The sequence below is a fragment of the Wallemia ichthyophaga genome (genome assembly GCF_000400465.1).
Source record: "Wallemia ichthyophaga EXF-994 unplaced genomic scaffold scaffold8, whole genome shotgun sequence".
NCBI lineage: Eukaryota > Fungi > Basidiomycota > Wallemiomycetes > Wallemiales > Wallemiaceae > Wallemia > Wallemia ichthyophaga.
The window spans coordinates 240,132-257,732 of record NW_008806281.1 but is presented as its reverse complement, the minus strand read 5'-3'; the positions used below and the strand labels follow the sequence as shown (position 1 = coordinate 257,732).

Below are 17,601 nucleotides of genomic sequence, written 5' to 3'. Positions count from 1 at the left end.
TACAAATTTCAAGAACAATCAAACTCTTACAAAAGATAAGCACTTAGACTTAGTAAGCTGAACGCTTTTGTGCGAGTTGAAGGTGAGCTGAGTGCTCTTCAAATGGATGCTGTGGTGGAGCAATATCACGCCAGAGGTTTGGAGTGAGGAAAGCGTAAGTACCAGAGATAGCTTGGAAGGTGGCCTTGATAAAGTTACCCATGGTTGAAGTGTTACCCTTGGTTTGAGTGTAACAGTCTTGAATACCAGCTAATTGCAACATCCTCTTTGAAGCAGGAGCAGCGACGATACCGGTACCTCTTGGAGCAGGAACCAACCTAGCCATGACGGAACCACACTTACCAGAAACCTTGCAAGGGACTGTGTGTGGTTCAGCAAGAGCGTTACCCCAGTAGCCACGTCTGACTGGAATAGTCGCAAGCTTTGCTGCGATCATTGCACCACGGATAGCGGTTGCAACTTCCTTTGCGCACTTGACACCGAGACCAACGTGGCCATCAGAGTCACCAATTGCAACGAAAGCCTTGAAGCGTGTACGTTGACCAGCTCTAGTTTGCTTCTGAACTGGAGAAATCTTCATAACTTCATCCTTGAGCTTTGGCAAGAAGAAGTCGACAATTTGGTACTCCTTGACAGGAATTGAGAACAAGTAGATCTCCTCCATTGACTTGACCTTGCCTGCCTTCACAAGACGGCCAAGCTTGGTTACTGGAACCCACTCCTTGCTCTCGTCTTTGGTTTGTCTGCCACGGCGTGGTCCACGACCTCTGCCTCTACCGAATCCTCTGCCTATAATATGTGAGCTGTGTTGGCGCCTATAAATTCCCTTGTACTTACCACGGTCAGCCATTTTGAAAACTTGGTCAAGAACGAAAAACCTAAGTTGAATTCAGCGAAATCCTGAGATGAATTTCGGGATGGGTGAAAAATAAAATCGACCGAGGAAAAAAAATGAGCGAGCGCAGATTTTATGATGGGCGTGGTGAAATTTTTTAACGAAATGTTCATATCTTGTCAAGAAGAAAAACATGTATGAATGCATTATGTAGATATTCAACAATTTTACACGGGTTTACGCCTTTGTTCGACTTCTGGGAAGAAATGGAGCTACCGAGGAGAAATGGGTCGGATGGCGACCAGGGCGCAGCCATAAGTAATTAGATAATAAAAGTTAATTGTGCAGGAAATCCAGTTTGTTGTCTAAGCTCACTATAACGAATGACTTCAAAAGCTCAATTCGAAGAAATGCTCGCTATGATGAACAGGGAGCGTGAAAAGGAGAATAAGAAGCTGTTTTACGCCGAAGACGTAGCTGAGATCAGCAAAAGGACCAAAAACGCACTAAAAATACAAGGAGAAGACAGAAACTGCCATTAAGAACGAGTGAGGATTTCTCGTCAATCCCAACCAGCGCAAGGAGGATGCCACACCCTTGGCATCAGTAAAATATATCTCCAAGGCGAAGCTTTAATGCTTATGGATTTGCGTCTCAACTTCCTCAACACGCGTCAAGGACGTCACGTCATTCGATTGCAATGTCTGACATGTGGCAGATGTCATCGGCTCTTTGCAACGAGGAAATAGAGAAGGCGAAAGCTCACTACGATGGTTCGGCCTGCTTCAACACGAGCATCGAAGGTGCGGCGGCTTTTAAGAAAAGCCTTGACAATCTTCAACTCCAACACGATCGCCGCAAGACTGTCGCCGCTAAAGCAGCTAAATGCTGGATGACACCTTGACAGACAGCCAAGGTCAAGCCTAAATTTAGGCAACAATCATTATAGCCACTTCTAATCTCAGCTCTTGAGAGCATCTCAGAACCGAGAGTCCAGATGAGAATGTTACCGAGGAAGCTACCAAAGAGGTATTAGAACGAGTTGAGAGAGTGTAGCCTCCGAAGTTTCTCAATCGACTTGATCATACGTTGTTTTTCAACAAACTCAACCACAGGTCTATCAGACATGCTAAATTGCGTATCATTGAAGTCAATAAGATGCTAGGGGAGAAGCAGATGCGTTTGAATGTGAGGTATGAGAGTATCGATCATTTGGCGGAGTCTGGATACTCCCCAGCATACGGCGCTAGAGCTATTTGGGAACTGTTAGAGTCAGTATCGCAAACTCCCTCGCGAGAAAGATCACAAACGATGGCAATTAGAGTCACTATGAAGGATGTCAAGATGATAATTGCGGACAATTGCACATAACGCAGCCGCTCCATGAGACACTGCCTATTAATGTCAAGAAGGATGAGCAAGTATTGAAAGATGATGATCATGATGATCCAAATCAATATGAGCACAATCGGCTTACTAAAAGACTTCAAATGAATTACTATTTATTATGTTCCACATGACATATAGTTCTCTTTGATAAACTCAGATCTCACTCGACTACAAGGACTAGTGGTTTGGGTCTCAACCTTCAATCAGCAGACACGGTTATTATCTTCGACTCAGACTGGAATCCACACGTTGATCTTCAAGCTCAAGACCATGCTCATAGATTTGGGCAGAAGAAGGAAGTTGGAATATTGAGATTAATCACTGAGCGTTCAGTCAAAAATCAGATTCTTGCACGTGCACAGTATAAGTTGGAAATAGACGGCAAGGTTATCCAAGCAGGTAAATTGACAATAAATCGACAGCTGAAGAGCGTGAGGATTTCCTGAGATCTTTCCTCGAACAAGAAGCTGAAGAAGAGGATGAAGCTGGTGTTATGAATGATAATGAAATCAACGAGCAGCTCGCTAGAGGGGAAAGTGAAATAGATGTCTTCAATAGAATGGACAGGGAGAGAGCAGAGAATGACAAGCTGTCCAATCAAATGAAGGGTTTACCTGTTGATAATGTTGGAAGATTGATTACAGACGGAGAGTTACCAGAAATCTACAGAACGACGATCAAATAGAATCCTATTATTGAGGCTGATCAGGAGGCTTTGGAGGGCGGTTGAAGAGCGCGTGCTGGTGTTGTGTACGACGATGGTCTGACTGAAGAGCAATGGGAGAATGCGCTTGAAAATGATGGTACCACTATCGAAGAAGCATCTAGACATAAGCGCAATATGGCTCAACAGCAGCAACAGCAGCCGCAAATAGCTCCGCCTGTCGAATCACCCGAGTTGAACACTGGTAGCAAACATAGCAGATCTTCAACTAAAACTTCCACACCAGTCTCAAATCTTCCAATGGGCTAGCGCAAGCGCAATACCATTCACTGATGGTAATCCAAATGTCGATGTTGAAGAGACTGAACCCACGAACAAGAAGAAGAAGGCCGGTGTTGATGGGGAGACTAAGGAACGTCTGGAGAAGGTCCTTTTGCCATTCTTCGAAGTGGTTTGGACGTTGACGAACGAGAATGGTAGACCAAGGAGTGATATTTTCCGTGAAGTGCCATCGAAGAAGGTAAGTGGTGTTTGATCAAATCAGAAAAGGCTAACAAAGTGACAAGCTGTACCCTGACTATGCACTGCTGATCAAGAACCCAGTGGCACTAAACACAATCAAGCCCAAGATCAATAGGAAGTCATACCAGAATGCAAGGGAGTGTTTGAGTGACTTCCACTTGATGTGTGCTATTGCTAATACATACAACGAACCAGGATCATGGGTTGTAGAAAATTCGGATGCTTTGCAAGCGGGACTGGGTCAGGCGTGGAATGAGAAGGTTTACAATACAGGCGTGCCTGGATCGGAGATGCGAGCTGAGGCATTGTAGCCAGTATAGGCAGCACAGGTGTTGGGTGCTGCGGTGCAGAATACAGTGCCAATCCAACAGCAACAAGCAGCGCAGCCACATCTTCAACCACAAGCTCAGATGGAGACAAAACCACAACCACAGCCTCAGTATATGATTGACGTGCGTCATAGGCAGAATCAGGGACGAGCGCCTAATGCTGGTATGCAGCATGCACTGTGTCAGGCACCAACTGGATATGGAGGCGTTGATCCAGGCACATTTATCGCAAATCCTAGAGCAATCAACAACAAGCGTTTCGTTAGCAGCAGAAACAGCAAGTAGTATATGAGCAAGAGGAGCAAGAGCAATTGTATCAGATGTATCACAAATACGAAGGGACTCCGCTTCTCAAAAATGCTTGATCAAATTTTTAATAAAATTTGAACTTATTTTTATTTACATGTCTTATTTGTGGATATTCTAACTACATTGACTATATGATATACATTCCTTTAATCCTCTCAACTGGTCGCTCCTTCTTTGGTGAAGTTTTGCAATTTATCACACAAATCATCTATATCAAATTAACTTAGGACATCTTAAATTCAACGGTTTCAATCTGCTTATTTTCCTCCTCTGTCTCGTAATGTATCACGATATCTAAATCTCTTGGATTTCTTTCATTTGGCTTGACGCTTATATTCCCTTGAATCTCTTGTCCTTCATATACGCTTATAGTGTTCTTTGTATAAAACACTGTTTGCTTCCAATGTGTGTACTTGGCATGAGGTCCTGTTGAGAATCTAACTGGTCTACCATTTGGTGTAGGGAATGAGCAATCAAACCAACCCAAGAAGGCGTGTATATCTATTGCAAGTTAGCTTGTCCTTTAAGCCAACCTCAACCCTCTCACAATCATCACGTGTTGATTCAAGCTTCCACGATGCTTGGAATTGTAAATCTCCCTTTTGTACAGTGTTTATGTCGATTTCCTGTTTTATCAGCTGAGTGCATGTAAATGATACACATTCCCACCTTGATTGGAGTTGGATTCGTGACTACGTTCTTCAAATCGACACAATCGACTAGAGGTTCACGTAACGCAATATCCTTGATACAGCTATAATCGAATCCGTAGACATCATCCCAGACTTGTGTAATCAAATCAGTACTCAATACTTAACTACGATACCAACTCACAACCAATCTTCTCATCTTTGTATTCAGCATCTTCAATCGCAGCCATGTAGAGGGTGACTTTGTCAGGAAGAATTAAACCACCTGGTTTCAAGAACTTGTCTCTAGCGTCAAGGACAGTATCGAGCATAGATTCGTATAACCTGGAGTGAATGTGAATCATAAGTACCTTGAATATATCTCAAAACCAACAAGAAGTAACCCATCCACTCAGATATGATAATGTCAACCTTTTCTGGTAAATTAACGTTTTCTAATTTATCCTTTATAACTTCAATCGCTGTAAATTGCGCGTAAGTGAGAAGGAAGAGGGTTGTTACGATAAGACAACTAACTTCCTTGGAATCCGTTAGCTTGAGTGATAACTTTTGCTTGGTCTGCAATTTGAGACATATCAATCTGTGAAATGGTTTGAACGAGATTCTAAACTAGAGAAATTAACTCACAGCGTACACTTTACGTGCACCAGCTTTTGCAGCGAACATTGATAAGATACCAGTACCTGCACCGACATCTAAAACAACTTTATCTTTAAAAGCTTCGCTGTTGCTAAAGATTGCGTTTCTGTAGCTCATAGTTCTAACGGTATCTTTAAGCATTTCCTGGAGAATATTTAAGCAAGGCGATTAGAATATCAATAGGAATATCAACCTCATGAATACCAAAGTGGCTATAAGAATCTGCGTAACTGGGGGTACCTCGGGTCAGCTGCTGGTTAATACACCTAAACACTCTGTTACTCACTAATCCTTGCTTGTCATTTCATCCAATTTGACTTGCTCTGCCATTTTAAAAAAAGAGAAGAACTTGGTCGTTTGGGCAGAAGGAGCTTCTTCACTTAAACCATCATGCCACAAGACGACGAGCAAGGCTGGATAACTGAATCTAATAACAACCCTGAGCAGCAGGATAACGTTACAAGCCTAGCAGATAGAATTGGTGGTTTGTCTACCGAGAAGGCGGAGCAGGCGGATCAAGGAGAGAAGGCGGAACAAGGAGACCAACCACAGCAACCACAGCAACCAAAACAAGAACTAGAAGTCTCCGTCACTCTCGCTGATCAACAAGCTGATCCAAATTCTCCCTTATACTCTGCTAGCACTTTCGAAGAGCTCGGACTGTGAGTGTGTCTGTTGAGCTAGCACAACTCCCCCTTAAACACACACTTACAGCCACGAAAACCTCTTAAAAGGTATCTACGCCATGAAATTTCAAAAACCATCCAAAATTCAAGAAAGAGCCCTTCCACTCCTCCTCCAAAATCCACCTCGCAACATGATTGCACAATCTCAATCAGGTACGGGGAAAACTGCTGCCTTCGCTTTAGCTATCCTATCACGTATAAATTATGATTCCTCAAATCCCCAAGCTGTTGTTCTCTCCCCTTCTAGAGAACTCGCCAGACAAACAATGTCGGTTATTCAACAAATGGGTCAATTCACAAACGTAAAAACTGCTTTCGCTATAAAGGATGCTATCCCTAAAGGGTCTAAAGTAGACGCTCAAGTTATTGTGGCAACCCCAGGCGCCCTCGTTGACGCTGTACGTAAAGGTCAAATAAACGCAAAAGAAGTCAAGGTTTTTGTCTTGGATGAGGCTGATAACATGTTAGACCAACATTCTATGGGTGACCAATCCATTAAAGCTAAAAACCTCATCACTTCCAAACCTCAAATTCTTCTCTTCTCCGCTACATTCCCCGATATCGTTAGAAATTTTGCTGCTAAATTCGCACCTGCAGCTAATGAAATCAGACTTAAACAAGAAGAACTCTCTGTAGAAGGAATAAAGCAATTCTACATGGATTGTGATAACTTGGAACATAAATTTAAAGTCTTGGTCGAATTATACGAGCTCATGACTGTCGGACAGTCCATCATTTTCGTTCATCGTAGAGATACAGCTGACGAAATCGCTCATCGTATGACTGCTGAAGGACACACCGTTGTCTCACTCCACGGTAAACAGGAATCTAGCGAGAGAGATCTAACCATTGATTCTTTCAGAGATGGTAAAACTAAAGTTCTCATCACCACAAACGTTATTGCTAGAGGTATCGATATTAGTCAAGTAAACATGGTGATTAATTACGATATGCCAAAGACTGCGTCAGGAAAACCTGATAGCGAGACATATTTACATAGAATTGGTAGAACTGGTAGATTCGGTAGGAAGGGACTTGCTGTCAATTTCATTCATGATAAGGAATCCTGGAAAGTTATGAATTCTATTGAGGAAACCCTTAAGAAGGAAATAATCAAGGTGGATACTTCAGACTTTGATGCTATGGAGGCTATCATGAAGAAGGAGCTTAAAGATTAATTTTGCTGCTGTTTGTAAATACCCTATGCGCCATCTTATTAATGTTCCACTGGTTTGTATGACTATTTGTGATATTTATACACCTTGATCTATCCAAATCAATTACATAATTTAATTTTGAAAGCCTTCTCGACTGAATGCATAACGTAAACATGAAACCAGCGTGAATTTCTGTCTAGAGATAATTTTCCATCTTCTGCATGTGTGTCAGCAATGAGTTATTTATTTATAAATAAATAAACACACTCACCTCATCGTCATCTTGATCTTCGCTGTCTTCATCGGATGACTCCTCTGCGGGTCTAGTACCCTTGTGGGTTTCTGGGAACTGTATCATTTTCTGATAATCTATAAAAGTAGATGTGAGTAAGCAATCTGCAAGATTGAGCAAATGCACAGCGTTATTCTCCAAAATATCAACCATCTCTTGATCGTCTAAGGGCATACCAATAGCATCGAGCATGCGTCTATAACTAGGCTCTTCACCGGTGACATCAGAGCATAGGGCGTGATAAAGTGGTATGAGACTCGTTATACCGTAGATATTGAAAGGTTCAACTGTTCGCCTTATAACATTCAATTCATCATGAACCCTACTACTAATGTCCATTTGCATACCCTCAAAAATATTATCAGGAAGAAACTGCTTGAGCGCATCTTTTGTCCTATCCATGTCTTGGGGTAGCATTGACTTCTTAACGATGATCATTCGACACTCATCTTGATCGGAAGTCTTGGTGTCAAGGATAGCTTGTACGTATCTCTTCAAATATCGTCTTTCAACTTCGTCCTTGTTTTCAGTATAAGTATCAGTGACCGTAACCCAATCCTGATAGTGATTCGATTTAGTTTTATCAAGTACGAATATGCTGAGACCTTGAATGATATTTGTGTTGGGATTTGTTATCCAATCCATAGCAATGACACTACCTCTAAGTTGATCATCTGCCAATTTAATAAGCCGATAGAAACGCCTAGACATTTCAAAGTACTTTTTCTCAAGTACGACGTTATGAGTAACGCGATATTTAGATCTATCGCGCTTATAGCGTTTATTTATCTTAAAGATACCGCTCTTCTTATCTTGAATATTAGCAAAACCAAGGAAGTCTTCTAAAGTTTGAAAGTGTGCAGGAGAAACAAAGTGATAGAAGTGAATGTTTTCAAAATCATTTTGCTTTATGTCTTTGAACCTTTCAGAAATCATTGAGTAAGGGATGAGAATTTCCAATCTATTCCTCTTCGTCATACCGATAAAGACTTCAATAGGTTTACCTTTACCTTTACCGAAAGGATAAATGCCTTGTTCCAAATCAGTAGTGATGATCCTTGAAGAGCCTCTACGTGTTGTACATAAGGAAAAGGGTATATGCAGCCAAACCAACTTACTGCCATAATCTGGACCATTTAATAAAGTTGAATGGGTACGCCACGAGGAATTCATCGTTGTTTCGTTGAATTTCATCTAAGTCCAACATTCTTTGGTGGTCATCGTCGATTTCAAATTCACTGGACAGTTGGGACATGATGATGGAGTGGATGCAAGGGTAAGCAAAGGTAAGTAAAGGTAATCAGAAGCATGTGGCCTCATGTAAAGACATGTAAGGATAAGGATTCATTCATCAAGCACAAGATATTAAAAGAATCTAATGGTGGTTGTTCTTGTGGTGCTCTAGGGTATGTCAGTTGGTGTGAGTGTATCATAAAAATCCAACTCACTGAGGTGAACTGGGGAGAAAGAACGAGTTAGTGAGAAAGACAAAAGGAATTCCAATCAACTTACGGTTGTCTGATTATCAAATGTAAGAAATAATCATAAGAAAAAGATAAAAACTCACAATCAAGCGTATATCCGAATAAGAATAATCCACCAATCGTTGCGAGTAATGGAGTACGTGATGAATTTGAGCCATCAAAGTATTTGCCTTTGATACCACTAGACTTTGGAGCTGCGTTACCTTTTGGTAATTTGCTATAAAACTCAATAACGGAGTTCATTCTAGCACCGCCCTCAGAGCCAGACTTGGATTTGTGAGTTGTTTGAGGTTGTAAACGGTGTTAACAACTCACTACTGCACCTGGTGTTGCTATCTTTGGTGGAACTAAATTCTTTAATCCTTGACGTGCGTGAGTTGCGAACATTTAATGGTGGTCGTCGTTCTGGTCGTTCTGGTGCCGGTTCTGCTCGCGGTGAAAACACATAAATATTAGTTACAATTTACAATGCATTCGAATCTACAACACGGGAATATTCTCTTGTTGCCATTCTTCTGTCCTTTCACCTGCCAAGGACTACTTATATGTGCAGTACAGCAAAGCCAATGACTTTTCAAATACCTGCTGAACCAATTTGTGAGCGCTCCATGCTTCTTTCTATGATGAAATTGCATATTATATGAATTAATTATCTAGATCCACCCTGTGGCTGGCTTAAATACAAAAAGCGTTGGCCATCAGCCTTGAGGGACTTTGAGCTTCGTAGCTGACCAATGTATTCCTATGGATTCCTAATTACGCATATTTGTTGGATATCGGTGCGCCCTCAGCAGCCTGGATGGAAATTTTTGTGGCCTGACTGAACTGACAAACATAAGAAGTTCAAGCATTCCTCAACATTGTGGCTAACGCAGAGCTAATATTTTAAGCTCTAGAGTAATTTCGATGTGATTTACTTATTATCCGATGGAGTATCTTGGCTATGATATTCACCCGCTTCTCTCTCTAATTTAAGTCACCAAAATTCCAATAATTAATACTTTAATTTCAAGCAGCTCAACGAGTATAAGCATCTCAATCAGTGCTGTGCGATAATCCCACGTTTAGGCCCATTTTTTACGACCAGGAGGGATTAAAACGCGGTATAAGGCAATTATCGGGAACTGGAGACGCATCTCCAATCGTCAATTATAATACAGGTACAGGCTTGGACCGTCACCAGCCAGACGTCGAGTTGAACCATCCTACCCCACTCCAGCTCAGAAAGCCAAAACCTCGCAAGCCTAACAAACATCCAAAACCTCATCACACTCTTCCAGCGGAGAAGCCTTAAAAATGCGATATCTGCGATGCACTTTACGCAGAATCATGATTTGACAAAGCACAAGAGAAGGTACCAGAGGGAAATCCGCAACCACAACGCTGAACGTGCCGATGGAGCTTCACGCGTTGTGATTACCTTCTTCAATATCAACACTCCTGCACATGCTGTTGGCTCTCAAGATGGACAATTTAAACTTTATCAGGCTTTTTCCAGGACAACCTCTATACAGTTTGTATTTCACACTTCACACTTCTAGCTATCGAATTGAACACAACGCAACAAAACAAGACACTCAATGTAAACATCAATCTTTGAAAGATGAGCATTGTCAAACAATCGAATTCTGCATAGTAAGACATTATTTTGCTTGCTTGAATTTGGTATTTGTGTGCGCGTGTGAGTGTGTTTCCGATGAATGTTGCAGGTATATAAGTGTTGCTAGCAAACAAGAGCAGACTTGCCATCCAAAGGGGTCTAAACAGACGCTGGCAGACGAGCTCCAACCCGTATGCGATAGACAGCCAATGAGCCAGTGGAGCAAGTCAACATACTGTGATTCTCAATTTCTGCTTAGTAAAGAGATTCAAAGACGACAGATCGACAGGCAAGAGCTAGATGTACCAGAGGAAATACTATTAGGAGTGAGGTTTGTGATTATGCGTTGATGCGTTGCTCCTGCGATGAACGCACCCTATTTAAAGTGTAAAACGCATATTCTGCGAAAAGCAGGCGAGTGAGAGAATCGCTTTGCTCTACAAAAACCCAATCTATGCGATAGGATTAGTTGCGGCACGATCGAGAGTACAGAATTGGAGAAGAGTGAGTGTGTCTGGTTGGCACGTCGTAGCTGAGGTAGGTAGGGTACAAATAGACCGTGAAGATGTATCGATGGCCCTTCCTCCCCACGTGGTGGTGTAGATATGTCGATTGCACAACTTCCATGCCGTATCTAGAGGGAGCGTGAGTGTGAGTTTGATACCTCGTATGACCACCCGGTCTACAACCATTTCCTTACATGGACACATTCACAGCTGCAAAGACGACCACGCTGATGACCGAAAAAGAGGCTATCCGCTTCGACCAAAAATGAGCGAGTATCGAAGGTACCTAGTTGAAAGAGTATTCTGTTAATGCACGCTAAGCGCCATTTATAATAAGCTGAGCGTGTACTGTTCGTGCAGGAGCAAATCGAGAGTAGACATGACAAGCACGCCCATGAGGGACTCCGGTGTGCCTCTAGTGGAGAAGAAAATAACGACCGGGTTGGGTTTCTACAGGAGGTGAAATAGATGGTCTCTTTTGCCGCCACCCGCAGTCTCAGCTGAAATTATATCTACATTTACTCCAATTGCCAGATCTGCCAACGAGAAGATCATTTTACCGAAATTCTCATCGAATGGTATTTTCGGAAGGGGCATCCACGATAGCAACGGCCGTATCTGTAAGCCTTCCGCTCGTATGGCTACTGCCCACTGTGGACTTACTCAGCCACTTCGCTCACAACGCGATAATCAACACCTGTGTCTGTACGACCGCCATTCGTGCGCGCTATATCATCGTAGTAGCTCTAATCTATCAATCAAAACATATCTGATGACCGTCTAACGAGCACAACTCATGCCATGATGAAATTAAGACACCTTGATAAAAAGTTACAAATTCTCATATGTCATCGCTGGTAAAGTCGGGGCGTCTTCAATTACAAACCCCGTTGATGCCGGTGAACTAGGTGCTGAACTTGCCGTTATTCTCTCATCTACTCCCAACGTTTGTAGATGTGGTAAACTTGGTCGACGTCCAACATTATTCTGCGTTGGTACATTTGAAGCTGAACTTGAACGCGATGGTAAGTACTTGGATTTATGTGAACGTTGCTGTGAGTCTTGTGAGTTTTGGTGTGGTTGTTGCTGTTGGTAATGTTGATGTTGTGGTTGTTGTGGTGGTGGTGGCTGCTGCTGCTGTTTCAAATTCAGTTAGCTTTCTTCTACTACACACCAATTCCACACTCACACTATAATGCTGCTGTTGGTACTGTTGTTGTTGTTGGTACTGCTGTTGTTGTTGTTGCATCTGTGACCCAGGCGACCACGACCCACGACGTACTTCCTGTATAGCCATCGCATTTATATACCTTTGCTGCTGCAACTCCTGTTGTTGTTGCTGTTGTTGTACTTGCTGTTGATGCATATACGCCTGCTGTTTCATTAATTGCTGATGATGCTGCGAATTCTGTTGATACACTCCCCATCCATGCATCCCAAATCCTTGATTCTGTTGTTGCGTTTGTTGCATTGGACTAGGTGAATGTGATGGCACTGGTGGTGGTGATGGTGATGGTCCGTACATTTGTGATCCTCCAGGTGCTTGTTGTTGTTCGAATTGCGCTTGTTGGTATTCTTGCATTTGGGCAGGCGATGGTGTACGCATTATCGGTGACCCTTGTTGTCTTGGTGGTTGTTGTAATATGTATGATGATTGTTGTATTGGAGGTTGATGCATCATAACTGGTGATTGTTGTCGTGGAGGTTGGTGCATCATTACTGGCGACTGTTGTCTTGGATGTTGGTACATCATTACTGGCGACTGTTGTCTTGCAGGTTGATGCATCATACCTGGAGACTGCTGCCTTGGTGATGGTAACTGCAACATACCTGGAGATTGCTGTCTAGGTGAAGATGGTTGATGTATTATACCTGGAGACTGCTGTCTAGGTGATGGTTGCTGTATCATTCCTGGAAACTGCTGTCTAGGTGAAGATGGTTGCATCACTGTCTGTGACTGCGACTGCGTTGGCGAAGAGTACGTCAATGAATGCGGCGATTGCTTCGGCTTATCCAACATTTTGTACGGATCTTCGTACGATGGTTGCTTCATACCAATCTCCCCTCTAAAGCTACCTGTGCTTACCATCTTTGTAAGTCTGTTTCTCTTTGGTGTTGGAGATGCGCTTCTCTGTTGATTGTTCTGCGTAAGTGGTGATGGTCCCGGTGAGGCTACAGGTGATGAAACGGGTGCAGGTACAGATGAGGGTGATGGTCCCGGTGATGGTGATCTTGAAGGCTGCTGTGTCACAATATTCAATAATTGTCGTGCAGTTGATGGTGGTCGCGATGGTTGAGCTGGTGCATGGTGTGGCTGAGCTGGTGATGCTGGTATTGTAACTGGTGAAGGTGGTTGCTGAGGAGGTGTCTCTGGACGCGCTGGTTGTGTCATTACAGGTAAAGATACAGGAGGCTCAGCTATTACTGACTCCCTCTGCTTTTGCTTTTGCTTCTGCTCCTTTTGCATCTCTTCTTGACGCTCGACTGGTGGATCACTTGGTCTTTGGATCTGATCTTCAAACGATGCTAATGGTGACATACGCGCCTCTTCCAGCTCAATAGGTGAATCAAGTGCCATCGGGGGTGAAGGTGAACCTGAAGACACCGATTCAGGTGGTGCGATAACTTCTTGTACATCTTCAGGTAGAATCTCAGGTGGAGAAGGTGATGGCGATGGTGCTTTTGCAGTAGTTGTAGCTCGTTCCGGTCCCTTCATGGTTGCTTGAGCAGGTAAAACTGGCTCACCAATTTCTATTTCTTGTATTATATCACTCGTAAGTGATGACAGTGTCTCCTCCGTTAAATCTTCCTCGCTACCTTCATTGAGAGCCAAAGGATGTTTCTCTTCAGATTCCTCTCCATGCTCCTCGTGAGGAAGGGGAATTTCGCCTGACAAAGCTGGAGTTGGAGGTGAGTCCGGTACGGATGGATGCGTCGGCGAGTTTTGAGGTGTAGGTGAAGATGTCAACACACTCGAAGCTTCGTAATTTACAAAGCTGTTTTGGTCCGCATTCTCGACAAACTCCTCCTGTCTGTGCACCTCAATCTGGTCATCTTGTCTGTGTCTAGCTTCAACCTGCCTCTGATTCTGGTGATTCACTATTGATAAATACCAGAACATGAAGTTGCTAATTAATACTTGCTCGTAAAGTGACCGGCGTGGATTAGCGAGCTTGAGGTGACTCCTGAGGCGCTATTCGTTAGCATTTCCTTACATTTAATATCTGACTCACAATCTGTAAATAGCACGTTCGATTTGGATAGGATAGCGATAGTCAAACATGTTAGCCGGTGCTTGAGGCTTTTGTTCCGAATCATTGGCTTTCTTCTCCTTCTTACCCTTGTCTTTCTTCTTTTTCTCTTTTGGCTGATCACTTGTTGAGGATTTAGTAGAATTAGACTTCAGACTGCTGCTGCTCTTCTTCTTTGATCCGAACAAAGTGCCAACGAATCCTATATGAGATGATTGAGTATTCTTAGCAGCTTCACGTGACTGAGCTGCGGCAATCTTTGCTGCCTCTTTGCGTTCCTTGGCCGCTTCCTTGTCCCGAGCGCGCTCCTGCTCTTTGGCCTTGGTTGCCTGCTTTGCTGCCTCTTTGCTTGACTTAGATGACGCTGCGGAATCAGATTTCTTAAGCTTGAAGGATGGTTTAAGTCTTTTCTCTTTGGGCTTCTTTTCGGACTCTTTCTTCTGTTTATCACTCTCCACTTTCTTGGTCTCATCGCGCTCCTTTTTTGCATTTTCTTCTTCCTCCTCACGTGCTTTCTGGAGCTCGATCTCAGCATCAGCGAGTTCTTTCTGAAGCTGCTTCTCTTCAAGCTCTCTCTGATTATCAAGCTCAGCTTCTGCAAGCTCTTTAAGACGCTCCTCCTTCTCACGCTCTCTTTGGAGTTCGAGTTCAGCCTCTTCACGTTCTTTTTGAAGCTGCTCTTCTTCACGCTCTCTCTCGAGCTGCCCCTCTTCTTCAAGCTGTCGGTGAAGTTCTTCCTCACGCTGTTCTCTCTCTTCGATCTCTCTCTTCAGAGCATTTTCTTGCTCTTCAAGTTCTTGTCTGAGTTTGGCTTCAGCTTCACGCTCCTTCTTTATAATCTCCTCTTGCTCTAAACGTTCCTTCATGAGTCTCTCCTCTTCCTCCTTCTCTTCTTGCTCCTTCTTGAGCTTTTCCTCCAACTCTTCCAGTTCTTTTTTGAGCTTACTTTGCTCTTCTTCGCGCTCCTTCATTTTTCGTTGTTCCATCTCCTCGCGCTCAGCTTTCATCTGGATTTCTCTATCCTCTCTTTCAGCCTTGGCTTTGGCTTCAGATTCGGCTTCTCGAGCTTCTTGTTCTTGACGATCGCGTTGAAGTTTACTCTCCTCAGCCTCGCGCGCCTCTCTAGCTTTAGATTCCTTTTCCTCACGATCGCTTTTGAGTTTGGCTTCCTTGGCTTCGCGCTCTTCTTTCATTTTGGCTTCTTTCTCCTCGCGCTCGTTCTTTTCACGATCTTCACGCTCCTTCTTGGCAGATTCACGCTCCCTCTTTTCGTTTTCTTCGCGCTCTTTCTTCTGAAGTTCCCGCTCCTTCCGCTCTTTTTCTTCTCGGTCTTTTTTCTCTTTCTCCTCACGCTCCTTCTTCTCTTTTTCCTCGCGAGCGACCTTTAAGTCATTCTCCTTCTTCAACTCACGCTCCTTTTTCTCTTTATCTCTTTTTTCACGCTCGCGCACTTTCATGTCACTCTTAGATTTAGCTTTAGCCTTTTCTTTCTCTTCCATCTCACGACGTTTCTCCTTCTCACGTGCTAGACGTTCTTCTCGTTCACGCTTCTCCTTCTCCTTTAACTCAAGCTTTTCTCTAACTTTGGCATCTTTGAGTTCTTTCATTTTCAGTGCACGTTCATTCCTAGCTCTTTCCTTCTCTTTGAGCCAATTCCATCCCTTCTTCTTTGAGGTAGACGAGCCAGTTGAAGGTGTAGGAGATGGGTTGTTCCGAGAAGGAAGATCAGAAAAGATTATTGGAGTTGGAGGTTCAGGAGCAGGTCTCGAAGGTTCGAATAGCATTTGGTCAACATTTGGAAAGCTGTTCACACTATCAATCTTTTTTATGTTAGTATTGATATTATTGATATTGGTATGTCTAGTCTGTGCGGGAAATTCCGGTATAAGCGAGCCTACTGAGAGATCCATCGACATCTTCATTGGATTTGAAGTTGGTGGGGGTATTTCGCTTGGTATTGGTGTCGGTGGTTGAACCCTGTTTTTCAAAGACTTTGTTACCATGTAGGCATTGTCAACGTGTTCACTGGATATCGTTTCGTAACTTTCACCCGTTTCAACTGACTCTGATATCTCTTCTGATGTGGATTCATTAGACTCGTTTGTGTCTTCAGTGGAGGATATAGAGTTGTTCCTGAGAGTGTTTGGAGTATTCAGAGAACTCTTTGAAGGTGAAACATTGGTATTGACAATCTTGAGAGTATCTTGCTTGTTTTGATTTGGAGAGCCATGAATGGTCTGGGCATCATCATCTTCGGTGTGTAATTGAGTGTCGTGAATCTGATTATCGTGAGTATAACTATCGTGAGAATGAGATTGGTCAAGTCGTAAGTCGTGTTCGAAAGGGTGAGTATTCTCTGAAGAAATAGCAGAAGAGACAGAACTGAATGAGCCACGTTCATTACCCATAGCATAGGCGTCAAAGATATCATTCGTGAGAGTGGATAGAGGTCTATCATCCTTGATAGGATGATCAAGAAGGCTATGGTTGAAGGACAAGTCGAGGCGTGGTGGTGGTCTATGGTCCGATGAGAAAATTTCGGAATCAATTTGATATGACGGTACCGCAACTCTTGAGCCATTTTTGAGTTTTTTGGGTTTAGAAGTATAATTATCATTTTTAACATGATAATTCTCATCATTTGATTGAGACATTTCATTTGAAGTCTCTTCTGTGAGAGATTGGAGCTGGAATGTGTAAGTGTTTACGCGTCATTAGGAGATGAAAACGAACCAAATTAAGAGAACTTGGCTTGGAGGAGGATGGGGATATGAAATCATTATCGCCAACGCCGTCATCCTCAGTTGGAGTGTATTGTCTTGATAGCTTTGACTTTCTACGGGAGAGTGAAGAGCCATGAGAGCTGGAGGATCTAATCCTGCTAAGAGAGCCTGAGTTTGATGGTGTAGGAGAGTGATTGGAAACGTAATGATTGAATTCATTTGGATGGGTGGTAGTCTCTGGGTGAGCAGAAGCAGGGACCCACTAGGAAAAGGGGCTAAGAGAGGTACTCAATATCAAGATAAACACGACTCACATATTGATTCAAAGCTTTATCATTTTGAATTTCTTGTTTGGTCGGTGGTAGATCAGGATCAATTGCAGTACGCTGGCCTTGCGATAGTGATCGTCTACGTAGAGCTTTCAGGATAGAAACTTGATGATTTACATCAGCTGAGATTGAGCGTTAGATTGGTTAGTGCTCTAGACTTTAAATTACCCACAATCATTCATTATTTTGAGTAATTTCACTGGAATGTGTTGGACGTTAGTAGCAAGGCTATTCTT

At 43.0% G+C, this 17,601-nt stretch overlaps 7 protein-coding genes across 7 annotated transcripts; 2 read left to right on the top strand and 5 right to left on the bottom strand.

Moving 5' to 3' along the window:
• Window positions 1-49: 49 nt before the first annotated feature.
• Window positions 50-850, bottom strand: J056_004513 (40S ribosomal protein S2; the record flags this gene model as incomplete). Its single annotated transcript, XM_009269708.1, has 2 exons — window positions 50-789; window positions 838-850. The coding sequence occupies 2 exons, from the start codon at window positions 848-850 to the stop codon at window positions 50-52; spliced, it is 753 nt and encodes a 250-aa protein (XP_009267983.1).
• A 368-nt stretch (window positions 851-1,218) lies between these two features.
• Window positions 1,219-4,024, top strand: J056_004512 (Chromatin structure-remodeling complex subunit snf21; the record flags this gene model as incomplete). Its single annotated transcript, XM_009269707.1, has 8 exons — window positions 1,219-1,308; window positions 1,355-1,383; window positions 1,951-2,106; window positions 2,400-2,623; window positions 2,647-2,849; window positions 3,175-3,408; window positions 3,455-3,670; window positions 3,731-4,024. 8 exons carry the CDS (start codon window positions 1,219-1,221, stop codon window positions 4,022-4,024), a joined length of 1,446 nt encoding a protein of 481 aa, XP_009267982.1.
• A 247-nt stretch (window positions 4,025-4,271) lies between these two features.
• Window positions 4,272-5,667, bottom strand: J056_004511 (Protein arginine N-methyltransferase 8; the record flags this gene model as incomplete). Its single annotated transcript, XM_009269706.1, has 9 exons — window positions 4,272-4,549; window positions 4,596-4,674; window positions 4,718-4,833; window positions 4,883-5,022; window positions 5,072-5,159; window positions 5,215-5,278; window positions 5,326-5,481; window positions 5,531-5,567; window positions 5,624-5,667. The coding sequence occupies 9 exons, from the start codon at window positions 5,665-5,667 to the stop codon at window positions 4,272-4,274; spliced, it is 1,002 nt and encodes a 333-aa protein (XP_009267981.1).
• Window positions 5,668-5,727: 60 nt separating this feature from the next.
• On the top strand, window positions 5,728-7,201 carry J056_004510 (ATP-dependent RNA helicase DBP5; the record flags this gene model as incomplete). Its single annotated transcript, XM_009269705.1, has 2 exons — window positions 5,728-5,999; window positions 6,052-7,201. The coding sequence occupies 2 exons, from the start codon at window positions 5,728-5,730 to the stop codon at window positions 7,199-7,201; spliced, it is 1,422 nt and encodes a 473-aa protein (XP_009267980.1).
• Window positions 7,202-7,376: 175 nt separating this feature from the next.
• On the bottom strand, window positions 7,377-8,727 carry J056_004509 (uncharacterized protein; the record flags this gene model as incomplete). The annotated part of the gene is made up of 3 exons (XM_009269704.1): window positions 7,377-7,397; window positions 7,452-8,541; window positions 8,591-8,727. The coding sequence occupies 3 exons, from the start codon at window positions 8,725-8,727 to the stop codon at window positions 7,377-7,379; spliced, it is 1,248 nt and encodes a 415-aa protein (XP_009267979.1).
• Window positions 8,728-8,847: 120 nt separating this feature from the next.
• On the bottom strand, window positions 8,848-9,343 carry J056_004508 (uncharacterized protein; the record flags this gene model as incomplete). Its single annotated transcript, XM_009269703.1, has 5 exons — window positions 8,848-8,873; window positions 8,921-8,929; window positions 8,985-8,990; window positions 9,040-9,223; window positions 9,272-9,343. 5 exons carry the CDS (start codon window positions 9,341-9,343, stop codon window positions 8,848-8,850), a joined length of 297 nt encoding a protein of 98 aa, XP_009267978.1.
• Window positions 9,344-11,893: 2,550 nt separating this feature from the next.
• On the bottom strand, window positions 11,894-17,547 carry J056_004507 (Protein ZDS1; the record flags this gene model as incomplete). The annotated part of the gene is made up of 6 exons (XM_009269702.1): window positions 11,894-12,199; window positions 12,252-14,247; window positions 14,296-17,000; window positions 17,047-17,298; window positions 17,351-17,487; window positions 17,538-17,547. 6 exons carry the CDS (start codon window positions 17,545-17,547, stop codon window positions 11,894-11,896), a joined length of 5,406 nt encoding a protein of 1,801 aa, XP_009267977.1.
• Window positions 17,548-17,601: the final 54 nt, after the last annotated feature.